Genomic DNA, 18335 nt, shown 5'->3' on the forward strand with positions numbered 1-18335 from the left:
GTTTTATAATATGAGTTAATGGGTTATTTACGCTTAGGTCCTCTAAAAGTTGCTGTGTTTTTGCATTTTAGTCACCTGCTATAACTGTTTTGATTGTATTTTAATCTTGTTGGCCCGAACTTGTAATTTTCTCTTTTTATTTGTTTGTGCATTTTAGGCTTATAAAAATGGACAATCATGATTTAATCCCTCTAGTTTCAGCGTGTATTTACATTTAGGTCACTATCATAATCCTAATTTTTTATGCTTAATTTTGATTGGTTTTAATTTGGTCACTATGCTGATTTGTATGCCTTATTAAGATATGGTCCCTAAACTATTTTGTGTGTTTCAGTTTAGTCCTTGAATTAATTTATTGTTAAATTAACCTTATATTAATTTTGTGTTATAAATTTATTTGGTAATTTGTCAATAAGTAGTTAATCTTTTAAATTAATTTTGTATAGTTTTAGTTTTTTATTTCTATTTTCTAAATGCATGTTTGTTTTATGTTTTTGGATTAATCTTTTAGTTTTATGTTCCTTTAGTTTACTTTGTAATTAGACACTTAGATTTTAGATTTAAACCTCATATTTAGACTTCTCACATGTAGTCTTTAATTTAGGGAATAATTTGATTTGGCTCTCACATTTAGATGCTTGAGAGCTCATTTCGATTCTTCGATTCAATAAAATGAGAATTAATTAGGGTTTAATAATTAGAGCCTTAACCTTAGACTTTTCACACTTTACTCCTCAAACGTTTTTGACATTTATTTGACAAAATTAATTAGGATTAATATTAAAGCCTTTATTTTTAGGGTTAGTATCTAGGTTCTTTAAATTTTATAATTTGACACCTTAAGTTAGAAAAAGCCTTAATTAACCCTTAGTATAACCATGATTAAATAATTGATTGTGTGCTTGCATCATGTCTTCAAAACAAGGCAATGTTCATTTACCAATGAGTTAATAGTGTTTCCTATGTATTATGCTTAGGGGGTGACCACTGGTAATTCCCGAAGTGAATCGACATCCTTTTCAAAAACCTTGCATACATAATGAATTTCAAATTAAATAAAACCTTGAACTCAAAATTTTCAACTTTTAAATATAGGGTAATCGTCAGAGGTACCAATTTTGGGCAGTGTGGGGGGTGTTAATCATTCCTTATGTGTAACTGACTCCCAAATCCGATTTTTGGTTTTCGCAGATAAAATTTGGTATTTTTGATAAAATAAAATGGTTTATTAAAATTACCCGTTTTTTTTTTTGCATTTCAATCGCACCTTAAAAAGATTGGTGGCGACTCCTAACATTTCACAAATATTTTTAAAGAAAACACCAAGTCGTACCAATTTTCCCCACCCGGACAAAAAAACAGTGTCGACATTGAGAGCTCCCTCATATTTTTTAAACATAAATACTTAGTATTTTATCATGATTTGAATGTATGGATATGCTAAATGATTTCAAAAAAATGGTTAGCCATTTAGTTGGTTCCGTGCAATATTCTAATCCTCAAAATTTTGGGTCAGATCGGATTAGGGTATTATATTTAGTCGTTAGGTGTCAATGAAGTACATGCCTTTAGAGTGTCAAACGTACTTAAATGTCTAGAAATATAGATGTTAACTCTTTTCTTTTCTTGAAAACTTATATGTTATGACTGATGATCTTGATCATAGTCAGGAGGACCATGAGGAGATTCGTGCCTCTCTAGCTAGAGACGCAGAAGATGCGTTTGTTCTTGACTCTAAGGATTTAGGCATCCTGAGGAATACGAGCATAGAAGAGGCGACGTTCTTTAGAGACCTCATGTAGGCGCTGAGACATATTGTTAGAGATATTCCTAGAGCCACTGCTGCACCCGCCTCACTTGTTCCACCCCTAGTATCCCCTCAGGAGTCCTCCGTCGATAGACTTATCCACTACAAGACCACTAATTTCCTTGGTTCTAGAGACAAATAACTCATGGTTACCGATCAGTGGCTCCATAAGACCCTTTAAACCTTGCCACAGCTGTATATTACCCCTAAGGGTAAGTTAGAATACATCATCGCCCTGTTGAAGGGTGATGCCATTGACTTGTAGGAGATAATGAAGATGGAACTAGAGCCAGAATGAACATATGAGACTTTTCTATTAGCGTTTAGGGTGAAGTACATCGATGAGGCCCACACAGATGATATGAAAATATCGATTCTTATATTTGACCCAGGGTGATCGCTCCGTGTATGAGTACAATAATGAGTTTTTGCGCTTGAGTCGCTATGCACCGGAGTTAGTTGTTACCAAAAAACATTGTTTTATGAGGTTCAAAGAGGGTCTCTAGATAGATATCCTCACCAACCTAGCTGCCGACCTACTTAGAACCTTCTCTGAGTTGACTCGCTAGAACAAGGTGACTATCGAGTAGTATAGTAGGCCAGAGCCACCAATCCCCTAACTCTTTCGAATCTTTCTAAACTTCAGCCAAGAGGGCCAAAGACTCCAAGGGTTATGGAGGTCTTTATTTTTTAATCTTAGAGGTTGGGTTAGGGTTTAACCCATAGACAAAGATCAGAGGGTCGTTTGATACTACTAGTTTTATCTATGGAGAGCACGGGTAGTTCAATGAGTACTATGCAGTTCCTAACATATAGACATTATGGTAAGAGGCACTTAAGGGAGTGCTATCAAGTTTTTCGAGCATACTATAGATGTGGTTCCCTCAAGCACCTCATCATGGATTATCATGACATTGGGAGCTTAGCATTATTGACTGTTCAGAGATTAACCTATACTATAGGATTATTCTAGAGTGGAAGTAATTTAGCTTTCGGACAGTAGGGTAGAGGTACCGCCAAATTCGTAGTTCATTTTGAGGCTAGGGTTGCCTCTCGCCAGTATGTAGTCCGAGCTGAGGAGGACGGTGATACTGTTGATATCATCTCAAGTATCATTATAATTTTTTGTATGTATGTTACTACTTTGGTAAATCTAGGGTCAACCTAATCCTATATTTACTGTGATCTTATCCAATAAAGAGAGGTGTCCCGCTGAGAACTTAGAAGTTAAAGTCTGAGATGTGATAGTGGACGAGGTCCACCGTAGGTGTCTGATATATATATGAGGGAAAACCTTTCTAGTTGATCTGATAGAGCTACAATTATAAGAGTTTGACGTAATCCTAGGAATAAATTGGTTATCTGAGCACAATGTGAGTCTGAAGTATAAAGATAGACATTTAAAACTTCGTAAGGAAGAAGTCACTAAAATCATGATTGAGAGTGAGAAACTCAGTTATACCTCAAGGATTGTTTTACCCTTAGAGGCTCACAAGTTGATAAACATGGGTTGTGAGGTATTATTGGCTCACGTGGTGGATACTCGTGCTTTGAGTCTGATGCTAGAGGAGATTTGCATAGTAAGGGACTTTCTCGATATATTTCTATAGGAGTTGTTGGGATTACCATTTAATAGAAAACTAGAATTTGGCATCGAGGTAATGCCAGGTTCGATCTAGTGTCCATCGCTCCCTATCGTATGGCACCGACGGAGCTAAAGGAACTTAAGGCTCAAATTTAATAATTCCTAGAAGATGGTTCATTTGACCGAGCATCTCATTGTGGGGAGCACCAGTTTTAGTTGTAAAAAGAAAGGCAGATCGATGAAGTTGTGCATTGACTACCATTAATTGAATAAGTTAATTGTAAAGAATCAATATTTGCTTATGAGAATTGACGACTTATTTAACCATATTAAGGGAATTAGGGTGTTATCCACTACAAGAAAATATACCTTTAATGACACACGAACGATGACACACGCTAATTTATAACTTGTAAAAAATGTGTGTCATACAAAAATGTAATGTTTCTTAAAATCTGAACGATTTACGACTTATAATAATGTGTATCATATTTAATAGTCATAATCCAAAAAAAAATTCAAAAACACGGAGTACACTTTTAATTATGTGTCATATGTAAAAGTCATCTTTTAATTTCGCCATTATTTTCATCATGTACGCATGCTTTCTCTCTTTTAAAATCTGAACGATTTACGACTTACAATAATGTGTATCATATTTAATAGTCATAATCCAAAAAAATTCAAAAACACGGAGTACACTTTTAATTGTGTGTCATATGTAAAAGTCGTCTTTTAATTTCGCCATTATTTTCATCATGTACGTATGCTTTCTCTCTTTAAATGCTTTTAAAATCTTTGGAAACACATTTTTGGGTTACGCTTTATTTCCTTCTTTTCCCACTATGCCGATGGACCCTCGAGGCGGTGAACCCCTTCTTGATGCAGAAACCAACCATTTTAGATCCTCCGACTATCCTGAAGACGACAAGTCTACTCCTCACACCGGCGATGGCGCCAGTCCTGGGTAAATATATTCCCCTTTCTTCTGTTTGTTTCTTGAGAAAATTTGGGGGTGTCGAGGAAAATCCTAAAATTATCGATTACCCATTGCTTAATTACACGTGAAAAACGTAAATTGAATCGTTATTTGTATACACATATGTATATGTTCCTTTAGATTTACTCTGTTTCCTGAGAGAATTATAGAAAAAGTAATGAGAAAATTTGAGCCTTTTTCCTTTACCTTTTAGTTAATGACTTTGAAATTATTCGCAAATTTAAGTGAAATGGTAATACCCATTTTTTATTTTCATTTTTTTGTTATAAGTTTGGAATTTATGTCATTTTAAAATAAAAAGGAAAGAGGAAGAATTAGGGTTCTTCTTTTCTCTTTTTCTTTAGACTTATGTAGGATTATATTGATATGTTTAGAGGTATCTGTTTCTTTGAAAGACCCCTTTTATCATGAATACTTTGGAAGTGATTTGTGAATATATTCGATATTTGGAAATTTACCACAAAATATTTGTAGGAGGTTTAGCGAGAGAGACAAGTTTGGGTTAGTTCTTTAGCTTGTTTGTTGGAGATTTTTATTAATCTCATTGAATATGATTATAGCATGAATTGCTTTCCCCTATAGTCTGTTCATATTTGGTTATTTTACATATCTTCTGCAATACAATTTCTTGAGCATTTTGGTAAATATGGTGAAATTACGGATTCTGTGATAATGAAGGACCGGAAAATAGGACATCCTTGTGGATTCGGGTTTGTGACTTATGTAGAACCTTCTGTGGTTGATAAAGTCATTGAGGACACTCATGTTATTAATGGGAATCAAGTAAGACTCCGCTTTAGTCTTAATGTTTTGTTTATTGTTATGTTTCCTTACCATAGTCCGATGTATGTTGCTTCACTTTTGACTTGAATTACTACTCTTTGGCTCAGTTTTTATCCTTTTAGGTAGACATTAAGAGAACAATACCAAAAGAAGCTTCTGGAAGTAAAGATTTCAAGACTAGGAAGATTTTTGTAGGTGGAACTCCTTCAACTGTATCCGAAGGTGATACCAGTATCTTCATTTCTTTAATGCATATAATATTGAAGCTTCACGCCATTTATCCGGAATGCCTTGATTTATCATAGATATTTCTCATAAATGTTAATCTATTTGGTGCAAATTGACAGATGAGTCCAGGACTACTTTACACAATATGGAGAAGTCAGAGAACACGCAATCTTGCGGGATCATGCCACCAATCGTTCCCGTGGTTTTGGGTTCATCACTTTTGAAATGGAACAAGCGGTTGATGATCTCTTGGAGAAGGGAAACAAGATTGACTTTGCAGGAGCTCAGGTATGAAGATTGCCCGTTGAATTGATGTTTCATGAAATACCTTATCGTCTTTATGGGCTATCATCTTTTTTCACTTTTAGATGTTACCAAATGATGGCATTTCCATGAACGCGTACCATTTTGCTTTGACGAGATTTTACTTTCAGACCTTAATTATATTAGCTGTAGTTCTTTTTACCCTAACATAAAACGAGTAAGGTGAATTTAGAGAATCCATTTTGTTATGTTAAATTTTAGAAACAATAAAATGAGTCTCATGATATCTCCCTTTGCTGGTAAGTGGAGATAAAAAGGGAAATCAAGTTATACATTAGGCAGCCTTAGTTCATGAATGAAATCAAAATTTAAGAGCCATATGTAGTCAAATTTCAGAGATGAAACGGATATATAGTAAAATAATCAAGACGTAAAGAGACACCTATGCTAAACAGGTTTAAGAGGTTAGTGTGTATTAAAAGGAAAGAATTAAAAGTCTTCACCCACAAGTGGCAAAATATAGTGATTGTCATGATTACTTTTGCAAAAATGGTGTACACATAATCATTCCTCAAGGCAAGTTAGTTGTTTAATCACATCAAGTTGTCAAGCAACATAATTTAGAAGACAAATCAAGTGCCGACTATTATGTACTTGTACTGATTTTCTTCTCAAAACTTGAAATGCTTCTGCCCTCATTGACAAAAACTTAAGAAACTTTTTAGCTAGGATATTTTCAAGTTCATCAACCTGTTTTACCTATACAAGAAGAAGAAAGTACATATATTAGAACAAAATGGGAGGAAAAAATGCAAAACTTGTCATGATATTAGTTAAGATAAGCTTCTTATCTTGAATCCAACAAAGTATAATAGAAGAGAAGACATCATCCTATGAAGAGCAGTTCAGATTTGAAAACAACAGATTCCCTTTTAACATTAGATGATTAGGAGAAGAAAATAGGAAACATTTTCTCCTGAATAATTTATCTCAGGCTGGTTCCCTTTGAAAAATCAAAAACTAGATTTCAAAAGTTGAACCAAGTTCAACTGAAAACAAGGGTAATAAATTATTCTAATTATTTTTGGGGGCGGAGTGGTCAAGTTGCCTTCTCTGTATAATGAAGTTTCTTAATTAAGCAGGATCCTAATTTTTTGAATTAATGTCATTTGTCTTGCTCCGTGTTTTCATATCTTAATACCTTGCCCTGAAACTGGTTCTGACAGCACTAATTTGTTTTTTGTATACTTTTAATGAAAATTAAATTTTAAATGCATTTAAACTGTTGAGTTGCCAAAAGGTTTATGCTATAGGCTGCAAATTGCTTATACGATGTGGAGCTTATTATGTACTGGCTGTGCAAAATTTTGACATCTTTGTTTTATTTTGCTTACCTTTTGTTGATATTGTTTTTGCATATTTTAAGCATCCTCATTTTTTTTGATGTTGTCAATACAGGTTTGGCAACACTACCTATTTGCACATATCTGTGGCTTTTATCCAGATGCTCAAAGCTCTAAGTATGTGGAAAAAAAATGCATTATTTGATTACATCCAACGAAATCACTCTATGTGAACTAGGACTATATTGTTGAATTCATAGGCTTTGGTTTCAATTCTTCTTTGTGCAGCATAGATAGTACATATGATTACAATATTTTTGATAACTTAATATGAATATATTGTATACAAATTGATTGTTTATATATAATATGATATATATATATATATTAAGTATTATGAGGCATTAAATGTGATTTAGTTTGATTATTTGTCAATATACAATATATATATATATAATTTACGAAATACAATCACGACACACAGATGTGTGTCATCTTTTTTAATGACGTGTGCTTCAATGACACACAATGTGAGTCATACATGCGTATCATAAATTTATGACACACAAATGTGTGTCATCTTTATTTATGATGAAGGCTTCAATGACGCTCAATGCGCGTCATAAATGTGAGTCATAAATGCGTGTCATCAATGCGCGTCATAGATTTATGATACACAATTGAGCGTCATCTAAAATTCATGTCGGTGGCTTTAACGACAGGCATTTGTGTGTCATCCTCACCCATAGATGACGTGCAATGCGCATCATTAAAGGGGTTTTTTCTAGTAGTGATCTAAAATTGGCTTGAGATCGACTTTGTAACACCCTGATCCAATTTGACCCGAAGATCTATGGATAACAATGTTACACGGGACTACTGAAATAGTAACCCAAAAGTTTTCTTTAAAAATTGTTTATAATCACTGAAAATAAACCATCTATAGTAATAAAAATAAAACAAAAAAATTTGGGTTTACAAAATGATGGGGAGCTCCCAAATTATATCTTAAAATAATAAAGTACCGAATACAAATCAGAGTTACAACTGAATACACATAAGAGTTCATTTATAGTACATGCCCTCTAAAGATGACTCAAGACGTACTCTAAAAGTCTTTGAAAATCTGGTCTACTGTACTGGAATATCTAGTGACGATAACTCCCCACGAACTGCCCCTAAGAACCTGCACATGGAAACACATTTCGAATGCTGAGCTTACTAGCTCAGTGCCTCACTAAAAACTATACTATACTATATGCATTCACTAAATGAAATTGTAAGTGGAATAGGTCTGAGCATACAATTACTAATCTGTGGCTGGCATCATGGTGCGGCTGAGAGATTCTATATCTCAAAGCTCACGTACCCCTCTAGCACTGTCGGTGTACCCTCGGGCACACCTAAGGTGAGATCTGGAATTCTGCATCGGAAATATACACCCATCAACTTACTCTGTCGAATCTTGAGGCATCTACACCCAGTTGACTACTGAAGTGCATGAAACTAAGTTGGATGCACTGACTATCATATTCTGTCAGAAGGAACTCGAGTGTCCTGGTTGTTTCCCAAGTATGAAACAAGGCTAGTTTTATGTTAAACTAGTTGTCACTATTTTACTATTATAATATTATTTACTGTTATCGCTTGGAGTATTATTTGATATTATTTGAGTGTGTTTAGGGTACTTCAGGTCTGATCTAATATCCCTTGAATTATTTATCTAAAATTATCTGTTAGTATTGATATTGGTTCATTAATATCGATACTAAACCATTGGTATCGATACTCGCATGCTGGTATCGATACCCTACTGAATGATTAGGTTATTTGAATAAGATAGTATCAATACTCCTAGAGGAATATCAAAACTTTGGCTTTGGGTATCGATACCAGACTGAGTACCGATACCAAATTTAGGTGCGATATTTCTGAAAAATAATCTGGTATCGATACCCCAAGGGGAGTATTGATACCTTTACCTTGGTATCGATATCATTCAGCCAGTATCAATACTCTAAGAATGAGTATTGATACTCCCCTTTTAAAATTGCCCAATTTTAAGCATGACTGAAGAATATTATCAATATTGCTCATATAGTATCGATACCCATGCTACGAAATGCTCTGTTTTGGCTCGAAAGATCCTAACTTTCTACCCCAAAACCCCTAGTAAGGTCCCCAACTGATGTTTAAGTGTTTTATATGATATTAGGGATCATAAATAGGTCTGAAAACATATTGAAACACCCAAATCATGCATCTACCATGGAAATGCTTCAAGCTTATACAACCTACTACATTTCATCTAAATGACTTACACATGATAAAGTTGAGTTAGAAGTGAGTTACCTGAGCTTCTTACATGTTGAAAAGGTCAATGGCCAAACTTTTCAAAAGAGGTCTTGATTTGAAGCTTGAAACGAGTAGTTTAAGTTTCTTACCTTTAGGTTGTTGAATGGGGCCTGAGATTCTATAAAGTTTGCACCTTTTAAGCTTGGTTGAAGAAAAGAGATGAGGGAGAAAGAAGATAAGAAAACAAGAGGTGGTAAGGAGGGGATGAGAGTTTACCATACGTGATATCATCTCCCTTAAAATATTTTCAGCTTTAATTTTAAACTATAGTCTAATTACACTCTTGGTCCTCCTGATTTTAGCTTAAAGCTAAAAATGCCATTTTTATCCCTTGTTAGGCTCAACTCAAGCCCAAATCTAAAACAATTTGCATCAAGCTTCCTCCAAGCTAAGAATAAATCCAAGGCTCATCTCAGGTTAGCCCAAAACTCCTAACTCAGGATTCAGAGAGTTACAGGGGTACTACGAGCTAAAAGTTAAGAAAGACGTCATAGAAAAGATTGCTTTTAGGACTAGGTATGATCACTATGAGTTTCTAGTAATACATTTCAGACTCACCAATAGACTAGTCATGTTCATGGATTTGATGAATAAAATCTTCCACCAGTATCTAGATCAGTTTGTTATAGTGTTCATCGATGACATTTTGGTTTACTCACATTCCAAGGAAGACCGCGACCGTTACTTCCATATTGTGCTTAAGAACTTGATTGAGTATAAACTATTTACTAAGTGAGAGTTTTGACTTTTAGAGGTATCATTTCTGGGTCACGTAGTAGCCGCCGAGGGTATTTGAGTTGACCTTAAGAAGATTCAAACTCTAATTGAGAGGGAACCACCACGGGACATGTTCGAACTATGCAATTTTCTAAGGCTTGTCAGATACTACCATCATTTTGTTAAAAGGTTTTCTATGGTCATCATTTCAATGATTAAGTTACTTTAGAAAGGAGTATCATTTTTTGGGATGATATGTTTCAACAAAGCTTTGAGAAACTCAAAGAGGTTTTAACTCAAGCCCTTGTGTTTACTCAACTAAAGTCAGGTAAAGATTATATTGTATTTAGCGACATTTCACTAAACAATTTGGGTTATATGTTAATTCAAGAGGGTCAAGTGGTTGTGTATGCTCCCCGAAAACTTAAGTCGTACAAACACAACTACCCTACTCATGACTTGGACCTCACCATTATCGTTTTTTCCTAAAAATTTGGAGGCACTATCTTTTCAAAGAGAAGTGTTACATCTTCACTGACCACAAGACCTTGAAGTATTTACTCACTCAAAAAGATTTAAATATAAGGTAACGTCGTTGGGTGAAATTTCTTAAGGACTATGACTTTTGATTGATTACCACTCGAGTAAAGAGAATATAGTGGCAGACTCTTTGAGTTTAATGATAATATCTAATCTTCAAGCGTTGTTCGCGTTGTTGAGACTAAACGAGGATGACATACTTTTAACTGAGTTGCAAGTGGAGCCCGAGTTAATTAAGAGAGTGAGAGAACTTTAAAAGACCGATGATCGCTTGATAGCTAGGTCTGAATGAACTAGTCAAGGTGAGATGCATAAGTTTGAGCTAAAGAATGATGATGTATTATATTTTCAGGGTTGTTTGTATATTCCGTCGAATGAACAGTTACAAACTAAAATCCTTGGTGTAGCGCATTGTAGTCCATTTTTAGTCAATCTAAAAGGAAACAATATGTATCAAGGCCTTCATCAATTGTATTGGTGGTCGGGTTTGAAAAGGGAAATATCTAAGTTCTTATCTAGGCGTTTGGCTTGTCAACTAGTAAAAACAAAACATCGGGTTCCATTTGAGTTGCTTCATCCTATTTAGATTTTGTAGTGGAAATGGGATAGAGTGACCATGGGGATTTTGTGACTGAGTTGCCAATGACACAGAGAAAGAACAACACAATTTGGGTAGTAGTCAATTGTTTGACCAAGTCCGCTCATTTTATTTAGATTCGCATAGACTTTACCTTTGAGAGATTAGCTAGACTATATATTCAAGAGATAATGAGATTGAATAGAGTATCGACATCGATTATCTCCGATCGAGATTCACGTTTCACATTGAGGTTTTGGAAAGCACTTCATGAGGACTTAGGTACCTAATTGCATTTCAATTTCGTCATCCACCCGTAGAACAACGACCAATCTAAACGTGTGATTTAACTTTTAAAGGATATGCTTAGATATTGCGTGATTGACTTTAAGGGCAGTTGAGTAGATCGCTTTTGTTGGTTGAGTTCGCCTATAACAATAACTACTAGTCTAGTATTCAAATGACCCTTGTGATGCCTTGTATGGAGGAAGTGTATGATGCTTTTCTGTTAGACAGAACTTGGTGAAAGGAAAATAATTGGTCTTGATCTAATCAAAGAAATCGAAGAGAAAGTTTGGTTGATTCAAAGTCGTTTGAAAGAAGCTTTTGACCTGTAAAGATCATGTGCGAACCTGAAGAGTAAAGACATATAATTTGAGGTAGGTGATAAAGTATTTCTCAAGGTGTCACCTTAGAAGCAAGTTCTTATATTCGAGTATAAAGGAAAGCTAACTTTGTGCTTCATTGGACCATAAAAAATCTTTGAGAGGGTTGAACCCATTGCCTATCGACTAGCGTTACCACCACAGCTGAAACACCATAATGTGTTCTATGTTTTGATAATTATGAGATATCGTTCTGACTCGTCACTCATCATTCCGTTGGAAAAATCAAAGTAAGCCAAGATATGACATATGAAGAGAAATCGATATAAATATTGGATCGAAAGGTCAAAAAATTAAGAACTAAGTAGATTTTGATAGTGAAGGTCTTATAGAGGAATCATGAGACTGAGGAGACAACTTGAGAGACCAAAAAAGATATGTAACTCTAGTATCCACATCAGTTTCACCAAGGTAAATTTTGATGACGAAATTTATTCTTAGAAGGAGAGAGTTATAACGCCCCAAATTTTTAGGTTAGTAGTTTTGGGCTAACTCCAGAGAGAGTTTTGGGTAAACCTAATGGGTTAATAAGAGACCTTGGTCTATATGTATAATGAATTGGGCTTGGGCCAAGCCAAATATGAAATAAAAAGTATATTTTTTTATTTTGGGTTAAATAAAGAAGGATTAAAGTTGTAGTTTTTCCCAAAAGTCTTCTAAAGGCTAAAATTCTTTTATGAATCTTATGTCACCCGTTAGAATCACCTCTTTATTCTTGTCTTCTTTCTTCTTTCGAAACATTATTCTTCTATTTTCCTTGTAAGTTGCCAAAGGTGAAAGCTTTACCATTTATTCTTGTTAAACTAGATTTAGTAAAGTAAGGAAAGTAATCTCCATTCCTAGAGCTTTCTTTTGAGCTTTCCATCTCCACAAATGGTTTTTATAGCCATGGAAGAGGTTTAGTGAGGGTTTTGTGTTTTAGACATTATGGTGATTCTAGCTCATTTTTAATGTTTATAATTATATATCGACCTCTCCTAAGTATTTTATATGAGCTAATAACTTATTCCTTCACGGTTACTAGCGAGAGAAGTGGGTGAAAGCTCAAAGGTAAAAGACAAAGAGAAAGAGGTCATTGGGTGAGCTTAAGGTTGTTTCTCAAACTCCTAGCTGTAAGGTAACACATTTTTAACCCTCATCTACTGATTGTAGATTGATATGTGTAGTTTTGATGCTTATATGTTTGTATAAAGCATTTGGGGTGTATTTGGGTTTATAGCATGAAATAATAATTTTAATGTTGTTCATGCATGAAGTAATGACCTTTTATGACCCTTTAACTCTATATAAGCCTTAAACACCCTTTGGGGGTCTTGGGAGTGCCTTAAGAGAGAACTGGAGAGTTATATATGAAAGAAACATATTTTTCTAGGTAATGGGTATCGCTACTATATGAATAGTATCGATACTAGTTGTTAAAATAGGCTAAAATATTAGGGCTTTGTGTGGAAGTATTGATACCTATTCTTGAGGTATCGATACTCGGGGGTTTAATATTGATACTCGAGGTTTAGTTCAAATTCTAGTGAGCTATTTTGGTATCGGTACCTATGTAAGTATCGATACTATAAGGAAGAGTATCTATACTCTAGGTGAGAGTGTTGATACTCGTGCAATTTTTTAAAAAATCAAATAGGAATTTGGTACTAGTACTCGGGGTAATACCGATAACACTGAAGAAGAGTATCGTTTCCCTAGGTAGGGGTGTCGATACTGAGGATTATGACAAATTATAGTGGGATATTTTGGTATTAGTACTCGGGGAAGTATCGATACCCTAAGCAGGGAAATACTGACACCCAAGGTTAAATATTGGTATCGTTAGGAAATTATAGGCTATGAAATTTGCTTGCATTAGGGAGCCGAAAAGGGGTTTCAATTAAGGGGATACTTTTTTCTAAGATTACAAGTGATAACCTTAATAATTATGTGATAACATAAGGTCATTATGAAGTAAGATTCCATAAGACTTATGCCTTGTTTGATGCTCAGGAAAATCGAGACACCTGAGTTACTTGTGTTTGACGATGGTCCAGTTGAGTAAGGGATTTATTTGGATACATTCAATTTAGTGCTCTGGCATTCAAAATACTAGTTGGACGTCGTTTTGATGATAGGTGACCCAGTCACGTCCCGAGTACACAAAGGGAATAGACTAGCTAGGTAAGGTGTCGACGCTTTGTGGCCCGGACCTAGCCTATGGTACTATAAGATACTGATGCCATGTGACCCACATCTTACTCGAGGTACCTTTGGTAAGTAAATAGGGGTGTAAGTTACGTGATGCTATGGTGACCCCGAGCCACCCCATGATACTTGCCTTGTTGTGTTATATATGCACTCACATTTTCATAACCATACTTGTAGCATACTCATTTGTTAAATGAATGTAGTATTGTTGGGTTATTTGTGTAGCACTGAGCTTGTGAGCTCAGCGTATTTCTATGTGCATGTTCTTAAGTGTCATTCGAGGAGTTCATCATTGGATATCAAGATTTCTAGACTTGATCTTTTATCAGAGTACATCTCGAATATTTTAGTAGACATGTGCTATCTTAGACCCTTATGTAATATCAAGTCATAAACTCTATTTTAAACTTATGTATTTTGGAGACTATTGTTGGGAGCTCCCCCATAAGTTGTAAGCATATATAATTAGTATTTTTATCATGATTTGAATGTTTGAATATGCTAAATGATTTCAAAAAAAAATAGTAACCACTTAGGTGGTTTTGTGTAATATTCTAATCACCAAAGTGACTAATCATTCATTTTTTTCCTTTTGAAACCATACTCATTTTTTAAAACATTTACAAAAGCATGAAACCATTTAAAAAATGGGCCACTAATTTAGAAAATCGATAAATAAAATAAATAATTAAAATATTACAAATTGACTCATTTCAAATCATGACCTCTACATGCCCACTAAGTCGTCATCACTGTACTATGGTACTCCGCTGAGACTTTTATGATAATAGCGTTATCCCATCATACTCAACGAAACCTGAAACCCGCGAACGAAAATATATTTCAAACACTGAGCTCACAAGCTCCTTGCCATACAATATCTCTACAACACTATATGTATTCATAACATAAGCATGTTAACAAGTATAATTGGAGAAGCAATACTATTATGCCATCAATGCTACCAATCTATCTATCCAAAGTACATTCACTATCATAATAGTGTGATTTTCATGCTTCCCTTAACTCATAACTAAGGCATTACTATGAGTGTATATATATTGAGTCTCTAACTATATTACCATAAAACTATGCATCATCATATGCAACAAACAATCATCAAACACGCAAACAAAGGTAGAAATCATTGTATAGTTGGAGGGTCACTTAGCATCTCGGGACTACCACCCTTATATCCTACCTAAAATACCCTATATAAGACCCATGCCAATCATATCAGGATCTTCATTTAGAAAGATCTTCATTACCAGTACCTAGGATGCCTCCGGGGTCACATAGCATCGGAGCCTATGTCTTACTAGTTTACTCATCGGGAGGACTTGAGACGCTTCCGAGATCATATAGCATAGGAGCTTACGCCCAACTAGCATTTTAAGTGCTTTAACACTAACTCATGCATATTTGGATATTTCTAGCAAATAAGATGATAGTCGTATACAAACAAACATACAATGGTGCCCATAGGCCAAACACATCAAACAATGCCATTCAAGGACAATTAAGGTAGCTTGACTACTCACTAACATAGTTCATCACAATCAGGTAAGGTCATTCCCTTACTCGTTATTTATATCACTCATTCTCTCATCTAGAATATTATGTAAGGGTTTACTAGCCTTTTAGTGTTTTATGCCCTTAAGGCAGTTAATATTCATCTATACGCATTTGGTATATTATTATTAACCCAACACCCAACTCAGGTTGGTTAATCGATAACGACTCTCTAACTGCTCGTATCATATCTTCCCTTAATTCACCATTGAATTGAAGTGATGAATTGTACATTATCATAATATATAAGTAACTCGAGTGTCCTTATTGTTTCTCGAGTATCAAACAAATGTATGAGTATTATGAAATCTTACTTCATAAGATTCTTATGATTATCACACAATTTATTCAATCTTTGTTCTTGCAAACTTTATTAAGAGGTTTTAGACATTTTTTCGAGCCTTTGACTCAAAGTTAGACTTTTGATCCAGATCAATATGATGGTACATATATTGTACTCTTCAGTATTGATACTGGCCTCTCAGTATCGATACCCACCTTTGGTACCAGTACTAAATTTAGCTACTGGAATTTGTAATTCAAATATGGTATCGATATCTCACCCTTTGGTTTTGATACTCGACAAACAATATCAATATTATATGAATAGAGCACGAATAGTACCTAGTGAAATATTCTTACTGAGTTTTCATGAATAAGCTCTCATTATTTAGCTAAGCATCCCATATCATTATTTAATCAATATGCAACTCAACCTCTTACTCGTATGGGTTATTTTATTCAGTTAGACCCATAAGGATAATTTGGTAATTTTATCCCCAAAGGGCATTTTAGAAACCTCTTGCACTCGAGCTAAATGTCTAACCTCAATTGATATTAAGTTCCCCACTCTCGTATCTTTTAAGTATCTTGAAGTTACTCAACTACTTTAGGTATTGATACCAAGGCTTCGATATGGATACCTAATCTTTGATATGGATACCAGTTTACCCAGTATGGATACTATCCCTTCAGTATGGATACCAGTTTATCTGGTATGGGTACCAACCCACTAGTATTGATACCAGGCAGTCGATATCAAAACCGAGCTTTCGGTATCAGTACTACAACCCTTAGTACCAATACTAAGAGAACAATATGGATACTAGTTCATCTACTATCGATAATGACACCTAGAAAATCAATTTTCACCCAGAATATGAATAATATTAATACCATTTCATCGGGTATCGATTATGTTGCCCATAAATACACTATTTTACTTAGAAATCACCTCTAAACTTATCCCAAACACTTGATTTAAGGTCTAAGTTGATTATTAAAACTTACGAAAGTTATTAGGGGTTATCATACATCAGTTTTACATCAATCTAACATCAATAACAACAAAATCAGGAACCCAAGCCCTCACATGCTCTTCCACCCCATGCAAACACGAAAACTCGTGTAGATGACATAAAAGTAGTAAGGAAGAGTTATTGTGTGTTACCTCAGTTCCGTAACCCAAAAACTTCTATAGCTTACCAAAAGATAAACATTTCCTTGACCTATCTCAATAGGGGGTCTCTACACCACTTTTTTATCACCTAAATGCCAACCAATGATTCCAACATAAAAAAGAAGAATATTAGTTGTTAAACAATAACCAAACCATATGAAAAGCGAATGGAATCAAATGAGGAAGCCTTTGGAGCTCAAACCCTCCCAAAATTTCATGAGAGCTCAAGGACACCATTTATAGAGATGATGAGCTTTTCATGAAGCTCAAGAACTCTTGATTATGAATCTTACCTTTAGATTTTTGAATTGAAGAAGGAGAAACATTAAATCTTTTCTCTTGTTCTTGCTTGAGTGGGAAAAAAAAGAAGAAAAAAGAAAGATAATGAAGAAGAGAAAAGGAAGAAAAAAGAAGCCCTCTATAGCCATTAGATTTAAATAAATAAATGGCTTAGATTTAATTAAAATTTATAACCCATAAATAAATATTTCTTTAACTCACAGTAAAATAATATATTTTTTCTTTTAAGGTTAGAGTTTAGGGTTTAAAATTTAAGATTTAGGGTTTATGATTTAAGTTATATGGTTTAGAATTTAGGGTTTAGAGTTTAAGATTTAGAGTTTGAGGTAGGAGTTTTAGAGTTTAGGGTTTAAGATTTGAGATTGAGGTAAAAAGAGAGATTGTTTTACCGTAAGCTAAAAGATATTTATTTATGAGTTATAAATTTTAATTAAATCTAAGCCATTTTTTATTTAAATCAAATGTCATATTTAAATTATGCTACTTTTATTGGTTTAGGTATTTAAACTATTTTTTGGTTCAACTAAGCAGTACTATATGTAACCACTTTAAGTACCATAATTATTTTTTGTCAAAATAAGTCCTTAAACTATACCATTTTTATTTTAAGCCCTTAGAATATTTTTTTTGTCAAACAAGTACCTAATTTTATATGAAGTGTTAATATCTTATTGATAAAAAATAATTTTCTAACAAAAAAAGTATTAGGACTTAAAATAATTAAATATAATAGTTTAAATACATAATTTGACCAAAATATAACTTTAGTACCTAAAGCAAAAAAGGAGCATTTACTTACACGGCCTCATGTGATCCCTTCCAACTTATACTTTTAAAAAATAAATTTGTGTTCGATTTTACACACCAAACAATCGCTATTTTCCTATATTATTTTAGCTATTTTTTTATTTATTATAATGTTGTTTACAGAGCTATTGTTATATGGATTT

The 18335-nt window shown here is 34.2% G+C and overlaps 1 protein-coding gene and 1 long non-coding RNA gene across 2 annotated transcripts; one reads left to right on the forward strand and one right to left on the reverse strand.

Annotated features, from left to right (window-relative positions):
* The first annotated feature begins 4243 nt into the window (after positions 1-4243).
* Positions 4244-5697, forward strand: LOC120184827 (RNA-binding protein Musashi homolog Rbp6-like). Its single transcript, XM_039189208.1, has 5 exons — positions 4244-4359; positions 4853-4890; positions 5009-5175; positions 5298-5406; positions 5528-5697. The coding sequence occupies exons 1-5, from the start codon at positions 4244-4246 to the stop codon at positions 5695-5697; spliced, it is 600 nt and encodes a 199-aa protein (XP_039045139.1).
* Positions 4295-17174, reverse strand: LOC120184828. The gene is made up of 3 exons (XR_005522071.1): positions 17163-17174; positions 5259-5266; positions 4295-4422 (listed from the first exon to the last, which is right to left on the reverse strand). It is a non-coding gene; the product is annotated as an uncharacterized LOC120184828 (long non-coding RNA).
* Positions 17175-18335: the final 1161 nt, after the last annotated feature.

The sequence above is a fragment of the Hibiscus syriacus genome, unplaced genomic scaffold (genome assembly GCF_006381635.1).
Source record: "Hibiscus syriacus cultivar Baekdansim isolate YM2019G1 unplaced genomic scaffold, ASM638163v2 tig00112957_pilon, whole genome shotgun sequence".
In the NCBI taxonomy this organism is placed as follows: Eukaryota; Viridiplantae; Streptophyta; class Magnoliopsida; order Malvales; family Malvaceae; genus Hibiscus; species Hibiscus syriacus.